The 19082-nt window shown below is 41.2% G+C and overlaps 1 protein-coding gene across 5 annotated transcripts; it reads right to left on the bottom strand.

Annotated features, from left to right (window-relative positions):
- Nucleotides 1–1939: 1939 nt before the first annotated feature.
- On the bottom strand, nucleotides 1940–18874 carry AKR1A1 (aldo-keto reductase family 1 member A1). Of its 5 annotated transcripts, XM_082765800.1 has the most exons (10): nucleotides 18512–18874; nucleotides 18005–18063; nucleotides 17192–17299; nucleotides 15031–15126; nucleotides 8762–8881; nucleotides 7015–7166; nucleotides 4135–4330; nucleotides 3333–3532; nucleotides 3100–3172; nucleotides 1940–2080 (listed from the first exon to the last, which is right to left on the bottom strand). In XM_082765800.1, the coding sequence occupies exons 4-10, from the start codon at nucleotides 15118–15120 to the stop codon at nucleotides 1973–1975; spliced, it is 939 nt and encodes a 312-aa protein (XP_082621926.1). In that variant the 5' UTR covers nucleotides 15121–15126; nucleotides 17192–17299; nucleotides 18005–18063; nucleotides 18512–18874; the 3' UTR covers nucleotides 1940–1972. The 5 variants fall into 5 exon arrangements, with proteins under 5 accessions (XP_082621926.1, XP_082621925.1, XP_082621924.1 ...); XM_082765799.1 differs by lacking the exon at nucleotides 17192–17299 and having other exon boundaries at nucleotides 18005–18094; nucleotides 18512–18871; XM_082765798.1 differs by lacking the exon at nucleotides 17192–17299 and having other exon boundaries at nucleotides 18512–18871.
- Nucleotides 18875–19082: the final 208 nt, after the last annotated feature.

Here is a 19082-nt window from a genome sequence, read left to right as displayed (position 1 = left end):
TGATCTGTTAAAAATATAAAGCATCTTAAATCGTCTACATGCAATAGCTTCACCTCGGACTTTGAGCAAAATAACAGCGTGGAGAAGAGTGGCACAACTGTCAAGACCTTCTGGTTATATACAAGCAAGGTAAAGCAAGGAAAATCCGTCTCGTCGGTTATGATAGGAGTGCTGCCACATCACACTTTGAAATCCAGACACTATAAATTAGATTCATAGAGGAGATAGGCATGAAAGGAATTTTAATTTACAGATGATGAAAATTCTTTCTGATAAGCCCAGAAGGGACGGGCAGGAGACAAAAGGTTCCGCAGAGATATTACAGCTACAGTCGCGTTTTAATTCTCCTCATCTTGCTTCTTCCTGCCTTGTTATCTGACAATATGGCAATATCTTTGAAGCCCAGCTGCATCACATTCACACCTTTTTCTAGTTGGACAGGCTAGTGCTTTGAACTCTATTTCGTTTCTTTGTGAGTCATTGATCAGAACACATCTCCTGGGTATCAAAAGTGCATGAATTATCCCTGGATAGCCCAAGCCTGGCTTCATTCTAAATGTATTTTGCAGCTTCACTACCAAAACAACTTTGTTTGCAGCACAAGTAGCAAAACACTTGAAACAGTCAGCAGCAGGTGTGCTTGTCACTACCACGTTCACATGCAAGAGCAGCCAAACTGGCTGTTTGAAGCACAGACTCCTGATGCATAAGCAAAGAGATAATTTTGATTGCAGGGATGTAGGGGTTATATTTACGCACACACTGAAGCAACCCTACAGTTAAAAGCATGGCCTTGAAGCTTTCACAAGACCCAGCACTGGAAACAGAAAAGGCTGTAAGAAGTATCTACCTCCCCTTGATACAAAACAATGGTTCACACAGGCTCACAATTCCTCTTTTCAAATTGTTAGATCACTGATCTGCTCTCAAGTACTCAAGAAACCTCAACAACAAATCCTGCAGAAATGCTTTCTCCAAAGAATTCTTAACCAGTAGCACTGGGTAATGAAGAATTTACAGGCAAGCTGCTGGAGAGGCAAATTCCAAATTTGCAGAGACCTGTACCACACACTATGCTGTATGATAGAGAAGGGACAATTCGCTTCAAATGCATTCTAGTACAGTCACAATATTTTGGTAAGTGACCCACCAGGGAATGTCAACAGCTCTCTGTTGTACAGACGTAAGCAGGAAAATAGATATCTAAGAAATGAGAAACACTGTAACAATAGGAGACAATAAGGCTTTTTTATTTTCCTTCAAATGAGGAGAAAGGAGTAAGATTAGGTTCTTTAATAAAATGAAAGAAAAAGCCTAAAATGACAACCTTTGAGGCATGAGTTTCTCTGAAAACAGACTGGCATCTAATAGCACACAAGGTAAGGGTTCACGTGACAGAGGAAACTGATGATTCTATAAGATACTGCAGCTAAGGAATTAGCAAAGAAACATAACAAAACCTGAATTCAACTCCTTACAGTGGAGGAAAACTGTTACAACAGATGCTGAAAGGGCGTGTCTGGTGGAATGAAGTGGGCAAATTCCCTCGCATGGCTTCTGACAGAAGCAGAGAGCTAATAGCACCTTGAGTTTTCTGTGAACCTAGAGGTTTATGGTAAAAAAGCAGATGGGAACAGGTGGAATAAGGAGAACTTCTGGAGAGAAATAGCACAGACCTTAGCCTGCTTGTACTCAAGAGGAACAGATCAGCAGGAGTTTGGTGAGGTTGGACGCAGGGAGGGACTCTGGTTAAAGGCCCATGGGCAGGTCCATAATGAGGACCCATGAGAATCAACAGAAGAAAAGAGATTTCAAAAAGCTACCTGTATCCAACTTTTGAAAAATTCTTTCAGCTTAGACACCCTGAAAAGTTGTAGCTCTCTTACTCATAAGTAGTTCTGACAGGGACAGCAAGAGAAAATGAAAACCACAGAAACCCCAAGATGTGGTCACATTCACACAATCAGAACTATTAGAAATATGAGAAATTTACCGTAATCATTGGCACAATGTAACGCCAGTTTTTGTTCAGGCTTCCAATGTGGCTCATCTCCTCCTCTGCGAGGCTGAAATCAAACACCTAGGAACAAAAGCAAGAGCCTTGGTTTAATAACCATAGTTGTGTTTTTTTTTTTTAATTATTATTTATTATTTAATTCTGTTGAATTCTGCCTCTTCGCTTTATTTCCTTTATAGGTCAAACATCTCCAAGAGATGTTTTTAAAACAAGAAAATCTGTGTGCCATATTAGAATTGCTAGATCCTAGTGTTAAAACCCAAATAAAAATAAACGTATTGTTAGTTGCAGTATTTTAAAAATCTTTGTAATCTTCAATTTTGGTAAGTCCCAGCCTCAGCAGGGATTTCCATACAACTCTGAACAATGGAAGTTAGGCATCTGTAAAAATCTTGACTTGCAACAGCATTAGTTTGTCTTCTGTTTATAAATATGAAGTTGCAATTAAACCCATTTTACAGGAAACACTGACACAAAGGCTTAAAGCCTGAGGTGTTCATACAATTGCCAATTCTAAGTCTTCACTGATACTGCTTGGGAAAAAAAAAGTCTGAAAGGTGATTCAGAGACTCAAAATTATTTCAAGTCAGTTTTCAAATAATTTGTGAGGATAACTGCCTTTACTTTAGGGCAGGTGCAAATCACAGTAATCCTTCAGCATCATTAGGATGGCAGTTTGCTGCAGAAATAGTTACCAGGCCTCACTTACAAGACAAAACAACAGGAGAGCAATCATTCTTTCCTAAATCTGTTATTCATAAATAAGAATCATTAAATATAATTAAAAGACTCACTTGTTCAATAAATTTTCTATTAAATTTCAGTAAAGATTTTTCATTTAAACTCCTTTTCACTTAAACTCCTATAAAGGACATTTTTTCCCTTTTGCTACCAAGTCCATGCATGTGCACACAGTTGCTAGGAACTCTTTTGTTTTCAAAAAAATCTTTTCTTTCCTTTCTGTGTGCATGCATACATTGGCAAACAAGCATGAACCAAGCGCCTCAGATCGTTGTAGTGGGATGGCACATTGCTCACGTGAAAGGATATTGCTGCAACTCCTGTCCTCCATCTAAACTTACCTGGACATTCTGCAGAATGCGAGCAGGAGTGACGCTCTTGGGAATGGTAACCACTTTACGCTGCACTTGCCATCTGTTGAAAGGGAAAAGAAAAATTTTCTGTGTTGGCAGCACAAGAATCCCCACTGATGTGGGGAAAAAAACACACGCCCCAAGTAAATCCCTTCAAACTTGAGTGTTTTGTTTTATTTAAGGCCAGGTCCCAAATGCCACCTCCCTCAATTGTTCTGTACCTGAGGATGATCTGGGCAGGTGACTTGCTGTATTTTTCTGCCAGTTTTTTGATCCCAGGTTCCTCTAGAAGCACAGGCTCATCTGGGTGTTTCCACATGCGATCTGGAGAACCCAGGGGACTGTAGGCAGTAACGACCAGTCCTTTTTTCTGGCAGTGAGCTATCAGCTCATTCTGAGCTAGGTACGGATGGCATTCTACCTGTTAAAATGACCCGCAATGAATGGCCGGAGAAAAAGTTATCAAGCACAAAACTCTAAACAAACAGGAGGTCAAAAGCATAATAATAAAAAAGGCAGAATCAAGCATTTCAAGAGAGGTCATTCCAGTTTTTGGAAAACTGTATGAAGCTATAGCGTATTACCAGGAGAATGAAAAACTGGCTGGTAGGCTAAAATTATGGAAAACAGTTTGCTTAAGTTTAGAGTGTTGGATTTTCTCCATGTGTCCAACAAATCATCCAACAAGCAAGGAAGCTCTTTATAGGAAGGATTTAAGATAGTCCCTCTTGATGTCTTTTTTTTCCTTGTAAACTAAATTGTTCTTCTCAGGGAAGACAAACTCTTACAGAGAAGCACTGACTAGGTGTAAGGGGCTGCAAAACATGGATATAGAATTCCCCACTGAATTCATCTGTCCGGGAAGACATCCTGTATACCTACTCCTATAGATGGGGCTATACTTCTCTCTGTACAGCAGAAGCTGCACTCCTTGTGCTTAACATGTAGCATTGGTTTGCACATTCTTCACTCCCATGGACAAACAGGAAGAGGATTCCTCCTCCTCTCCTTTATTTGTCTTACCTGGAGCACAGCTGGTTTGACAGTAGCCACACTTAATATATCATCAATCTGACGACTGTTGAAGTTTGACAGCCCAATGGCTTTTGCAAGACCTTTTTCCACCAGCTTCTCCATAGCCTTCCAGGTATCCTTGTAATCGGTGTAATCATACCGCATTGTTCCATCAGGATTCTTTGGGAAGAGATTGTCCCCTCGTCTACAGCATCAAAGAAAGGCAAAGTAAGTATATATGCCACTTGATTTCTATTACAGTAGTTCTATTTTAGTGAAGTATTCTTAAAAGCTTATGCACAGTTTGTAAGCTAGAAAACAAACTGAGCAAATTTCCCTGTTGAATGCTATTATGAAGACTTAACCTACAAGAAATTATTTTACACACAGTCTTTCCTATGTAAACTTGTTAAATAGTGCCTGGAACTTACTTGCCTATAGGGCTATACCTACCTATAACATGCTACTTACCTACTGCAACTAACTAAAGCTGATCACCCATTGTATATACAACAACAGCACTTTGATCCTAGCAAACAGTTGATTTAGAGAACAGCAACTCAGAAGGCAGCTTTGGTTTTTCAATTTGTTTCTGAGGGAGGACTGATGGTCTGTTTGGAGCCTTTACCAATGGGACCTTGGTTTAAGAGCTATCTAGCAGGGACTGCATTCAAAGTAGTCTGGTTTTCCCACTCTTTGAATTGTCTAGCAGAGTCAGCACCGGGTGCAAGCAGAGATTCTCAGAGAATTCTAAACATGCACATGTTGCTTGTAGGTTGGGTGTGTTTCCAGTTAGTCATACCAACCCATTTAAAAATAAAATAAAATACAAACAAAAGAAACCAACCAAAACCACACAGAGGAAGAACCTGGTTATGTCAGGTAGCACCACCACACTACCCAAGGGCTACGAGCAGTCTCTGAGCAGTCCATGCTTGGAGGGGTTCCAGCGATCTCACCGGAAGAGTGCTGCTTCATAAACACTGTGGGACATTGCTAACCCAGATCTCTGAGACTGGCTGACATTGCTCTAACTAAGCAGTAAATGCTGTGCAAGATAACAGCAGCTGGGAACATAGCTCTTGTGCACATCATTTTTGGTCCTAGATCTATCAATAACTTCAAAAATGTTATGAGTGAGCTCCCAACTCTGAAAAGCAGCCTCATGTGTCAAGAGCAGAAAATTAATCCCTCGCTTAATATACAAGACTTAGGGTCACTGTGCTTTTCATCTGGAAATCTAATTTAATTTCTATTTAAATAACATTCTTCTGATTAGCTTCCCAAAACACTGCAGGCACTGTGGGTAATCAGGCACTAGAACAGTTAAAGTAGAGCTGATAGAACACTAGGAGTGAACTGTTTCCAGTGAGAAAGCATGGAGATTGTAACTTCAGTTTTGTCAACATTTTCCACAACAATGAGCAGTTTAAATAATATTAATCATAACTAAATATACATCATTGTTTGTGTTCCGTGTTATTATCAAAGCAATGTTTAAATGTTGTGTTTCCCCCCCACCCTGAACCAACTGAAAAGCAAATCTATTTCAAAACAGGGGGGATTTTTAACAGAAGTTCTTCCTCCAAACTGGCCCTAGCTGAAAACACTTCCTCATTCTGTTACATTGAGGGACACAGAATTTGACTGACTTTCATACCAGTGTCGTATGCTTTGCAAAATTCAGTTCAGATGACTAGAAGGGAAAAAGTGTTCTCATTTGTAGAATGGGCTGAAGCCCCTCTGAATCTGATGGGTTTTCCCCTGTTTAGTGAAGTGTCCATGCAAACAGCTGGTCAGGAGATTTTTTTTTCCTCCTCTTTTTGCTGATTGCTTAAGCAGGAAAAAGAACTTCCACAGCTACGATAAACTATGTAACCCCGCCTCTGATAGGGAGATAGGATAAATAAATCTAGCATTTAACTGGAGAACTCTCTCTTCCCATATTTCCTCAAATCTTAGAATTACTGCAACTGAAGTGTCATGAGATCATCATCATTTCCTTTTCATACAGACACCGATGCAACACTTGACCACTCCAGCAGCTTACAACTATTAGCGAAAAGTGTTATCTTTTTTATGAAGCACTTGATTTTCATTTTACAGATAAGTACAACTTATCAAGGCACAAAGTAACAACAGGATTTCTCCAAGATTACCAAGTACTTCTATGGCAGAATGAAGAATAACAGCACATTTTCCCAGTGCTGAGGTGAATAGACTAAACTACATTTAAGCTTCTGATGCATATTGAACTTGACAAAGATTTTACCTCACAGCAAGACAAGTTTTCAGCTACTATATGGTGACAAGCCTCAGTAGAGAAACTCACTCAATAAAGCTTGTTTACTTTCTCCCAGTCAGACTACTTTCAGTTACCTAACTTTGGCACCCATGCCAAATTGTCATGCATTTAGTGATCCTAATTTCATTACCAAATTGTTTTCACTATTAAAAAAATCAGCAGCTACGTAAGGATTTTAAATTAAGACTTCATACCCATTTTTGCAGCCTCATGACTTCTAAATAATAACAGCAATTATCCCTTTTCTATTTATAATCTCTGTATAGTACCAGAAATTGTCTCCTCTACTGTTTCCAGATCTGCTACGAACCTAAACAAATTCTGAGCCAATTCAAAAAAGAATTAAATGGGAACATCTGTGTCTGTGAATGTATCCACCACATACAAATGGACGTACAGGTTGCAAGTAGAGAAGTGTCTATAGCCTGTAGGACTATGCTATAAATCACCCTTAAAAATATCTTGCAGGCAGTCTACACAGAAATAAATTCACAGCTCAAAAAGAAGCTCCTCAGGACACAGAACCAGCCACTGACGTAAAACGGGGGTTTCTGCATTCTGTGCCCTTTCCATATAGCACTTACTCAAAGGCATGAGGCCAGTGCATGAGGTACAGGTCCAAGTAATCCAGTTTCAAATCTCCAAGTGTTTTCCTTAGTGCTGGCTCTACATCTTCTGGGTGGTGCTTGGTGTTCCAGAGCTTTGATGTTACAAACAGGTCCTCCCTTTTAACAACCTTTAAGAAAGGAAGGAGAGCACAATTTACTGGACCAAGCTCAGAAATAAAACTGCTGCAATTCCCCATCTAGCTTTAGAACAAGGAAAACTCAAGTTTTTTTAAAAAAAGTTAACACACGGAACCTACAAATTAAACCTTCCAAAAATGTGCTGGATGGAGAACTGCAAGAGAAATACACACTTGCATTGACCCATCCTAAAGCACACCAAAAACTTAGCAAGTCCCTAGAAACTTTGGGGAATAAAAAAATAATAAGCAAAAACCAAAACCCACCACTTTTCCAAACTCTAACGCCAGGATTAAAGCCACTTCTAAGTGTAATAGGGACAAATAAATTATTACTTTTGCAATTTCTGTCAAGGTACAACCAGCTAACTTACTACACTCATCACATGTTATAAACTAAGACTGTTTCTCATAGAAAGAATGCAGGAAAATAAGCCAAAGAAACTTCACCAAACCTCTGCACTTGAATATCTAAGTTCTGGGAGGAATGCATTAAGAATTGAGCATCATGTATTGGAAGGGTAAGACCCAGAAAGAGATCATACTTGGCATGCTGAAGCACAGAACAGCATCAGAAGGCAGTTCTCATTGACTATGCAGTACCAAATTTCACTCAAGTCTATTAGCTGGAATGATTAATTTCTCCAGCCATTCAGTTATTTGTGTTTTGCATACTAGCTGTTGTGTTCAAAGAGAAAAATGTTCTAAAAAATCTTGTTTTAAGTTAGCCAACACAAGCTGAATAAAAATAGTCCTATGCTTCCCCATATTAGTTGCCAGTAGCTAAGCAGTGTGAGAGAATCCCTGGGGCGAGCTGAAAACAGCCTCTCTGGAGCTAATCACATAACAAAGAGATCACCCTACAGCAAAGGGGAGGAGAGCAGAAAAGCAGGAACATGTGATCTTTCTTTCCAGGGGCTCAGAGGCCATACACATAATTCTTCTGGCCCCTTGGGCCAACAAGAACAAGGGGATGAATTTAAGATTACACCTGAGGTCATCCACAGGAATGTCTGTTATGTTACATTAAGGCCTTGCAAACGCTATAGTCACAGTTACCAAACCTTCAAATTCAATCACTGTTTAAAAAAATAATATACATTTATTCACTCACTCATACATCTGATCTATCACTGAAAAAAATATACAGTTGCTGATTTTGTTGTGGGTACCCAACACTGCAGACCATTCTAGACTCGCAAACTAGAGTAGCTTTTTTTATATAAATCATGGAATGGAATATATTTTCCATTTTAACTAGCGACTCTAGCAACCTCTAACTTTTGAAGATCCAAAGCGGGATATTGGCTGGGGGGATGTTTAAGAAGGAATTAAAAAAAAAAAAAAAAAAAAAAGCATTTTCTGTAGCTTCCACACAAGTGTTCCAGACAATCTTTTCTCCTCCTGACAGTCAGGATGGTTCCAGAGGAGAGAAAGCCCTCTTTCATGCCTGGTCCTGATTAATAGCAAACAGCTGGGATAGATAGAAGGAAAAACCACATATGTTAATTTACAGCCCACTTTCAGGTCACAGTTGTAAATTCTGCTGCAAGATACAGTTCGCATGGCAGTTCTTGTGTTTTTACCTTGTTGGGTCCAACACTTTCCTGGAAAGCCTCACCGATCTCAGCTTCGTTGCTGTAAGCTGCTGCACAATCCACGTGGCGATAACCCACACTTAGGGCATATTTCACTGCTTCTTTCACCTGTAGTCAGAAATAGATTACACAATGAAATCAGTGGAGACAACTGAGAAAATTGCTGCGTGCTTAATGAGGAACACTGCCGAAGTACAGACTTAGATAAGGTCAGGATACCCAAGAAGAGTAGAAAACAGTCCTTTGTTGCACGGTCTTCAAGAGCAAAGAGCTAAGTGCTAGCAGATACTCCAAGGGTAACATGAAAACAGACCCTGCACGCTGGCCAAATATGCAAGAACTCACTACACAGAATGGAAATTCCTTTTTAACTACAATTGCTGTGCTTTTCTTAAATATAAGATGAGCTGTAAGAAATAAATCATGCTTTAGGGAGACAAATTTAATGGAACTGTCCAATCAATCAATGTTAGCCAAGCCTGGAAGACACAATCTCTCCCCCAGTAAAACAAAAGCCAAGTTTCTAATGCCATACTTGCCAGAGTTCACGTTTGGTTCAACTGTTCATGTTACATTTTTATGATAAGGATACTTTATGGCACATTTTTCCCTCACGTCTCATTCTCCCTGATTGCACAACAGCAGCGGTATAGTGACAAGAAAGTCATTCCACTGGTGATTATTAACCCACAGCCTGCTGGGGATCTCCTGATGATGCTCACAAATTCACATTTTGCTTCCCACATTTCTGACAAAGGAGGCACCACCAACAGCAAACGTCCCTCGCTCCATACTGTTACACAAGCCAGAACGGCTGGGAACCAAGGCACTATACTTTGCATCTGTTTCTGATTTTGAAAACTCTACTGAAGCAGACACATAGCACATACAGCTACATACTGCCATTAGACATGGGGCAAGTCTAGAAACCAACGAGGGAAACACAGAACAATGTCTCTTCCAGAATTCTTAAGTGGCTTTTGAATAAAGATTAGCGTAACTGACTCTAAGAACAAAGAAGTTGCCAGACTTCAGCATCACCACCTTCCATTAGGTGGTTGGGCATCAAGTAAAATCCATTTCATTTAACCTTCAGTGGTCAGTGGGCACAGTCTCTGTCCATCTCTTAAGTGCTACAGTCAGAGCACATCTCTGTGCAGTGATTTCTATATGTTGCTCTTCACTGACTTGTCTCACGAGACCTCGGGAGATTAAGTTACTCCTTGTCTGAGGTTTGATGCAATAAAGCCCTAATCTATTTGGGGATTATGTCTCTCTTGTTAAGAGATTAAAAACATGTCAACAAAGGCCAGAGAGTGATTGATTTCTTTCAACTTAAGTACCAGCATTTTCAATTTGAAAGCTGACAAAATGATTAACACCAATTAAAGACATGCACAGTCTTGCTTTCAGATGCGACAGAAAAAGAGGGAATCAAAAGTGAAAGAGATGTCTCTTCTGCTGCTGAATTTCATTTGTTCTTCCTGTCAAGAGCCACAGCAAAAGCAGACACAGAATATTCTGACTGCATTCTTTGGCATTTTGAAAGGAAAACTGGAACTCAGACCAGTTTCCCTTAGCCAGAATGACAAAGCACTTCTATTACAACAGTGAAATAAGGTCTTCCTTTCAACAGCAGGATGGTATTTACAATCCTCCTTTCACTTTGACAAAAGACATTCCTCAGAAGGTCGCTATGAAGTCAAGGTCATAGTGAGTTTGGAATCACTTGAGACATATTAAACGTTTTTAAGGCTGAATATCCACCCTCCAAAAAGGTGGCAGTTGAGGAGCAGAAGCACGTTCTCCTTTATTTTTAAAGCACAGCAGAAGAAAGGAAAACAAGCATGGTGTTTGTCTGACCTAATCTCCCATTTCCTCTATCAGTTTTATGGTGTTTTTTCTAATCCAAACACGCACAAAAATTGCCATAAAATGGAAGTAAGCACCACTTGCAGAAAAATAGGGATAAGGCACTCCAAACACATTTCTGCGAAGTGATAAAATAAGAGTCCGTATTTGTTTAGCAGGGTGCTTACATATATTTCTAGTACTGAAAAATCAGGACTGATCAGGCAAAATTTTTAATGTGTAAACTGCTCTCAGCCTCCTAAGACCTTCCAATTTGATCTGGGAGACCCCTGTTCCATGCAAAATGCAAATAACCAAGAGCAAAATGTGGAAATAAGAAGTTCTTGGAGGCAAAAAAAAAAAAAAACTCTTTATATTTACATCTGCCTGTTAGGGTACTTTGCTTCAAATGAGAGTTGTATTTTTGACATTACGTTCATACAGGTACGTGCATTTTCTGGGGTGAGGAGGGAAGACTCAACACAAGCTGTTGGAGATTCTAATGCCTTGGAATATTTGGTGTTATATAGTAACAACTGCCAAGGGATCCTTCAAATTTTCCATATATTCTTTAGTTTGGCCTGTCAATGCTGCTGTGGAAGGAGCAATTACTGAGTTAATTTTCCATTGGTCAAGTTGAATCAGACAACTTAAATAATTAACCTAGCATCATATAATTCAAGAAAGTAGGTCTGAAAGAATCTTCAGAAATTATTTAGTCTATTCTCATGTCCCATAGCAATACCAACTAAGTCTAAACCACTCCCACACACATTTGTCAAAAATCTTTTCTACAAATAACAGGCAGTCTACCCCAATGCTTAGATACCTTTATGTGCAAAGCCTTTTTAGAAGTCTAACCAAGATGCGAGGCCATGATACCACATCCTATTCCTCATCAACATGAAATTCAAAAACCATTTTCAAAGGGTTTTTACACATTTAGTCATCAGCACACCCTTCCTGGTTTTGGCTGGGACAGAGTTAATTTTCTTCACAGTGGCTGGTACATGCTGTGTTGTTGTGTTTTGAATTTAGGAGAAAAATAATGCTGATACCAGACTGATGTTTCAGTCGTTGCAGAGCAGTGCTTGCACAGTGCCAAGGCCTTCCCAGCTTCTCACAGCGCCCTGCCAGCGAGGGGCTGGGGGGGCCCAAGGAGCTGGGAGGGGACACAGCTGGGACAGCTGGCCCAGGCTGGCCAGGGGGATGTCCCCTGTGTGTGTGGGTCATAAGGAACAGTGAAAATGGGAAGGGTTGGCTGGGGATGGGGGCAACTTCTGCTTAGGGACTGGCTGGGCATCAGTTAGCTGGTGGTGAGTAATTGTATATATATATATACACACGCAAAACAGTCATTATTACTAGTTTAGCAGGTAACAAAATGAAGGGAAAATAATGTCTTTATCTCAACCTAGGAGTTTTACCTTTTTTTCCCTCCCTGATTTTCTCCCCCATCCCACTGGGTGGGGTGAGTGAGCAAACAGCTGTGTGGTGCTGAGCTGCCTGCTGGGTTAACGGAGATGCTTCCATCTTTCACCACAAGTCATCTTTACCAGAACTTGCATCATTGTTGCTGCTGTCTCATCAGTTCATGCTTTTTTTTTTTTTGAAATGGTTTGCCCCAAAACAGATAGAACTGCAGCTGAAGCCTTACTCTCCATTATGGTGAAGTCTCAGGAAATACAGTATGACCAGAACACACGTTGCTGTATCACAGCTTCTATATAATGCACTAAAATAGTTTGCTGTAGAGGAAGGAACTCAGACCACCATATAAACGGTAACTTGCAGTTAATGTTCCTAAAACAAGAAGCCTTGCCTCCTATCCTTCAGACATTTAATTCAAGCTCTTCCCATAATATAGGCCAGTAATAGTGAATTTTTGTTCACATTGTTGGACAATCCAGAGAATCCTGGCTAAGTTTTCATGACTTAGTCTCCTCCATAGGAGTCCTATGCAGTCCTAACACAAGGCACACAGTCCGATTGGTTTTCTGAGGCACAGATTTCCTTTTCCATCTTTCCTGTATGTTTCATCTGAAGGGGATCAGTCCTCCAGTTTGAAAGCATGACGCACTTGAGAAGAGAACAAAGCATTAAAGGATCACAGCTCCAGCACTAAAAGCCCATGCTACTGATACTCTTGATGCTGTTGTCTGAATGGACTTTTGTCTTTGAACCCATTCATGCTACCAGCTCATGAGCTTCTGTACTGCACTCACTCCCACTCAATAGCCCTCCATCATGTTCCTAGGGTAATATGCAAACCGAATTTATCTTCTAGCATTTGATCATGTAAGGCAGAAAACATCACGTTATCCTAAATTACCTTCTAACGTGGGTTCGGATTCAGTATTTTTTTCCTCTGTCCTTACCTCCCACGAAACTACAGCTGCAACGGCACCTTTGTACTGGCCTGCTGAGATCTGGCTACAAGTCAGAGGCTTGTTTAGGATCGGAAATAATAATGGCAATAATAAAGAAATTATTCAGAGTAAGGTCAAGACTGAAGAACAGCTTGACTACAATAACTACAACTTGCAAAGCATTTACCTGAAATTATTTAAAAGTAATCTGCTTCTACTCTTGCTTCTAATGTAGCCCTTGTACGGAAGGGCTTTTGATAGATAGCCTGTATTTGGGAAGCAGCTACATGCTCAATAATTATTATTCCACTTGTCTAGGTCTTTAGCCCCTGGCTTTTAATTCATAATTACAGCTATTCTCCGTGAACAACATTATGCCCTTTTAAGGGTAAATTACTTGGATGCTCTGCCAAAATGCTACTATGCCTCTGAATCTGATAAATCTCCATTAAAAAATACAAAAGATGCAACCAATTTTGAAGAGTGATAAATAGGAATTTATTTATTCCATAGGAATAGCAGCAATTTCTGTAAAGCTGGCTGTTTTTCAAGATCAGGTCTTCAAAACACTCAAGGAACATTGTCTTTAAAGGAAGTAATTGTTCTGCCGAGCTTGACTTCTGTGGGACCCCACCTAGACCTGAAGTTACAGATCCATGCTGGGTTCATCTGCTGGAAGTGCTACTGACAATGGCAAAATCTATCTGAAATAGGTTTCCAGGTTACAAAACTGCACTTTCCTCAGGACGGCTAGCGCACAAAATAAACAATGCATTGATATTTTGTTTGTTCGTTTCAAGCATTTTAGTACAATGTACATTAAACTGCCTTGGGTCTGCAGAAATTCATGCGTTATGTTCCCGCATATTAATAAAACTAATTCAGCAGGCAGATGATGTTTCAACTGACAGAACCAAACATTCACCCTTGTCCTCAGTTACGAGGTTGACTGAGCTCTCATACCAGCTTAGCTTCCCACATTAGTATAGCTTCTGTTCCCAACACATCTACTGTCCTGACAACAAGGAAGCCTAACAAGAAGATAACAATGAATACATTTTATTTGCATAGCTTATTTCCTACCTTTTCTTCCATCTGACAAGAAAGAACAGGGTCATCTTAAGAGGGTTTTTTTAAACCTCCCCTCTCAGTCACAAGCACAATTTCATCTGACTTACTCACATAACTATCATGAAGCTAACACCAGAATAGCAGCAAGATATACACTTACTGACATGCAGCAGTACACAAAGTCCAAAAGGCATTAAAACAAGAACACCAGTTAAGAATTCCACCAAAAAGAGGACACTCCTGCTGGTCAATGCATATACCTGCTGTGAAAGGCAATCTCTGCCCTCGGGAATTTATCTTTTAACTAAACAAAAGGGAAAGGAAAAGATAGACAAGGTGGAAAGTATCACAACAGGAGGCACAGTCCATAGTATGCAAATATTCCCACAGTCTGTAGTAAAATGCAGAATTGTTTCCTAGTCTGGCATTTGCCAATGCATTACATTTAGAATCAGAGTGAATCTCCAATGACACATTAGGCATTTCAGTCTAAAAGAAAGGTAACTCAAGTTCTTAGTTTCTCTGCTAAACACAGGCCAACCAGAGGAACGGGACTTATTACAACTAGAGCTCTTGCCTCCCAAAATAATCCTTACAGCCAAGTCATCAACTCAAACCAGAAAGATGCCTGGTCAGACTGGCAGCCTGGGGATTACCCAGTGGAAGTCACGTGCAAAATAGTAACACCATTTTCACTGTCTGAGCTCTTCACCTCACTAATTGGTGTCTTTATGGATTCCTCTCCCAGAGCACCATTGCCTGAGGCCTGGATTAATGAGCCCTAGGTGATCTGCGGCTGCTGCTGCTTTTGTCTTAAGCCTCAGTCACGCTTCTGTGGACCTAAGCCCAAATCCATGCAAGTGGATCCAGCCAAGTCTTAGATCAAGGATCTTCAGAAAAGGCTTACAAAATGCAAATGCAAGGTGAGAGCACTGAAGATGGAAGGATAGCTTGCTCCTTACTTACCTGGCCAGGTTCACTTTTCCAGGTTCCCAGTCCTATGAGGGGCATCTTCTGCCCAGTGCAGAGTGTAAGAAAGTCACATGCTGCAGACATTTTTGCCTGAAAAAGAAAAAGCAGAGTTTCTGCAACAATTCCATAGATTGGGAAAAAAAAGAAAAAAGAAAAACAAACTTTTTAATGCAAAAATAGATAAATAATACCATAAAGTTAATGACAATACTTTTGTTGTTATGCTGGAATAAAGCTGAAGCAAGGTCTTTGCAACTTTTAGTGGTATGAAGCAGATTTATAGCTTTACAGCTACAGAAGATACTAGAAAAAGGAGCTCTTTTTCTTCCTCTTCCTTCTTATTCTCTTCTCCTTCACAATGCATAGGTTTAAGATTTTGCACAGTTGAGAAATACAAAAAGAAGCAGCCTCCAATAACATACAATTAATACAGCAGCTCAGGTGAAAACTTTTTTTTTTTTTTTTTAACCCCCTTCAGATCAGCTGTAAGCATTGATGAAATGGAAAGAAGCAAGTCCTTCGGACTTCTGCGTTAGCTCTTCCTCTTTTACCAACTTCCTACTAGCTGGCTTAGGAACCAATGCTCTAATTACTGCTGCAGGTGGGGATAAACATATTTTCATCAAAAACAGCTGCTGCAGATTGAGGTTTGAAGATGTGATACAGGCAGACTTTAGATTAGGAGTAAACAGCAAAGGCATTTATAAAGGCAGCCCAGAGACACAGAAGACAGAAAATAATGCTCTAAAGAACTTTACCTCTGAAGGATCAGTTCCACCTCTGTGTGATATGTGTTTTGTCACCCTTGAACTCCAATATTCACAAACTGAGAGTTTAACTACAGGTCATTATTGAGGTTAACTCAGTCTGACACTGTGAAGAAAACTAAGGACTTTTCTGTCTTCCTTTGCAACTAGTATATTTCTTTATTCATTACTATATATCAAAGGGCAAATGCTGCCCAATGAGACCACCTTTTTTTTTTTTTAAAAAAAAAAAAACAACACTGCTGTAAGTGGGGGGTAAAGGAAAGAACAAAATGGACAACTTATAAAGGTGGGCACTATAAAATATACCTCATAATACAGATCACATAAAACCGTTAAATATATATATATATTTTAAATCATTCTGATACAGTACGATAAATAACTGTGTGCAAAAAGTGCAAAAAAAAAGGTACGGACAACATAATAACTAACATTGCTATCATAGAAGGTGTAATACACCTGATCTTGCACAAACTCACAGAATAGCAGCATTCTTCTGTTACTAAAGGAAGAATGCAAGAACTATTATGCAACCATCACTTTAAGCCTGGGCTCCTGTCTTATAATTAATGCTATGATATACACGCGTTTTCCATGCAAAATCCAACTGAACAAAGGTCCAGCAGGATCTTCTGTTACCTGTTACTGGCTTTACAGCTGCTGCAAACAGTAGTCTGCTCACAGTAGCAAAGGAAGGTTTGCCAGAAAAAATAAATAAATAAAGGAAAGTTTTACAGTGTGTCCCAACATCCTCACAATCTATCTTCCTGGTCAAACTATTAAAAACAAACCACGTTCAGGATGAGCTCCAAAGCCAGCTAGCTGATTTCAGCAAAAGATGAGGAAGTTACTTTCCAAGCTATGTTCAAACTCATAAGTTATTTTTAAAAAGAAAGAAAAAAGCACACACACACGAACAAGAGTGGAAGCATGCAATGTTGGTTAAATGGCTGAATATGTAGGAGGAATGTACATTTTCAAAGTAGAGCCTGCAGGCAGCATACTGTCCCAGAACAGTTGTACTTTCTTCACAACATTGTTATCATTTTCCTCCTATAAATAGGTGCCTACTGATGGATGTGCTCACACAGAAAGTTTAAGATTTTCAATTTCTCACGTCATATTTTTGTAGATTTACACGAGACAGCACACTTGTTTTACATAGAGACGTTAACACAGCAGTTGGAGTGCTCCTGGCCAGGCCATTACGCACCAACGAGCCGGAGGTCCCCAAAACAGTTAATGTGAGTCCAGGCTGGTGCTGTGCTGCACTTCACATACTGCCTGGCCTTCAGGCCTGGGATGTGCACATTGCATGGCTGCAGGATAAGCTCCGCAACTAACTGACTAGAGCAGTGAGCGTGCAGGCAGCTCCCACTTGGTACCTGTGATTAGGCCCCCTGCATGTCCTTGCTTTTATCTAAAAGAGCAGGAAGTTCTCATGTGAGCATCCTCTCTGTTTGGCAGCAGAAGTGATGAACACAGTTGTTTTCCTGTAAGAGAGTCCAATAATAGCTCCAGTGACCAAAATGGAGTAACCCTTTCTAACAGGCTGGGTCTACACAGCACACCACATGTGCAACAGAGCTCTGCTTGATGCTGTACAAGTTAGTGTCCACAGCATGTGAAGAGATGTGTGATTACCTACACTATTCTCTTTCTTTATAGGGCTAGCTGTAATAAATAACATTCAAGATGATGTTCTACAGACTCTGAGCATCTTTCTTGCTGAGATTACAATGGTCCAGCACCTCCCAGTACAAAACAGCAGTTAAATAAATCATTCTGGATTTGCACTGAGATACACTAAGTCCACACGTTGGTGCTGAAGGCAGTCTTCAGTGAACTGAACTGTGGGCGTACATCCATTTTGGGGTAGGGTGCTAAGAAAGACAGAATATGATCCAGAATATGGTCCTGACAACAGCACTCTCTTCTGAGGTTTGCACAGCAATTTTCTTGCCAGCTACATGCAAGTGGGTGCAATTTACCTGGACTAAGTCGCCTAAATAAAGGTATCTTCTTACATCACAAGGTGCAACTAAAGAATGAGGGCTTTTTCATTCACCTTGGCCTACACCACCAGCCAGCCGCATGCTTCACACAGCCGTGTTACACAATAACCTTAACGCGACACTTCGGCCCAGAAGACAAGGTACATGCCATTTAATTGATAACTAGCGTTTGGTAAGAAGTACCTTAATTTGTACAATCCTGTTGTATATTAACGTCGCAGCGAGCAGAACGACAGACTTTGCTGGAATGGAAACACACGAGAATGAGGGACACTGGAAGAAAACACAGCAATACTTTCCACTCAGATTCTTCCCTTAAGGAGGAAGATGTAAGAAAAGTGGTGCCCACTAGCTGTTAATTTGCTCATTAAAAAGCAGCAAGGCTCTTTTTGGAAGGGCAAGAAGAAAAGTTAACATCAAAGCACCCTGCGACCGCCACGCTCCCAGGGAAGAGCAGACCTCAGGGTGGCACAGGCAGCGTTGGCAGCCCGCTGGGAGGATGCATGAGAGCTCAGAGAAGCACCCACACACACCACACCTGCCCACCAAGCCACAGCCCACCCTCACCCCTCAGCAACGAGCCGTGCACTCCTAAAAATCGCATTAAATTAACGCGCGCGGGCACATCGAAGCCGGGGCAGGGGCAGGGGCAGGGGCAGCTGCTGCTCCCGCCCGCAGCCCCGCACTCACCGCACGCCTCCAACCGCTACTGCTCGCCACGGTGGCTCCGTCCCTCGATGTTTCCGCTTCCGGAGGCGGGCAGCGGGCTCCGGTGGCTCCGTGCCGTGGCCGGTGCCCTGCGAGAAGGGCTCGGAGTCGGCGCCGCTCCTCACGGCCCCGCCGAGCGCTGAGGGGGCCGGCGCGGCGGGCGGGCGGGCGAGGAAATGGCGGGCTCGCCTCACGGCTGCCAGGGCTTCCGCGCTCGTGTCAGGGGTTGTCCGTGGAAAGCTGCGCTCCTGTGGGAAGGGAGACGGCGTTTTCTCTGCTTTATTCGCAGCCCTAAATAGCAGGAATCAAGGGGAAGTGCAGTTAGGCTTGTCCAGTCTTAGCTTTTGTGTCAAAAGGTGTGTGGAGAGGTGGTGGCTCCTGAGGAGACCGGGTCTCCGCTGGTGCAGGTGCGCAGGAATGCACCTCCTCACTGGCTGTACAATAAAAACTAAGGCTGCACAATAAAATCAAAAGTGCCATTAAAGCAGTGAGTGTGGCACAGGGATTACCTTGGGTGCACCCAACCAGGGACTGCTTTTGGAAGTAACAGAAC

Source organism: Aythya marila, assembly GCF_965140915.1.
Source record: "Aythya marila genome assembly, chromosome: 8".
Classification (NCBI taxonomy): domain Eukaryota; kingdom Metazoa; phylum Chordata; class Aves; order Anseriformes; family Anatidae; genus Aythya; species Aythya marila.
The sequence above is the reverse complement of the archived record's forward strand: the minus strand, read 5'-3'. Positions and strand labels throughout refer to the sequence as shown.

Bases quoted from the DNA above. Each gene is read 5' to 3' on its own strand.
- AKR1A1 (XM_082765800.1), bottom strand. From the start codon at position 15,120: ATGTCTGCAGCATGTGACTTTCTTACACTCTGCACTGGGCAGAAGATG. The intron at 8,882-15,030 runs GTAAGTAAGGAG...TTCTGACTACAG, and splicing joins GGAAAAGTGAACCTGGCCAG to GTGAAAGAAGCAGTGAAATA. The intron at 3,173-3,332 runs GTACAGAACAAT...CCCTTTCAACAG, and splicing joins CCTGCCCAGATCATCCTCAG to ATGGCAAGTGCAGCGTAAAG.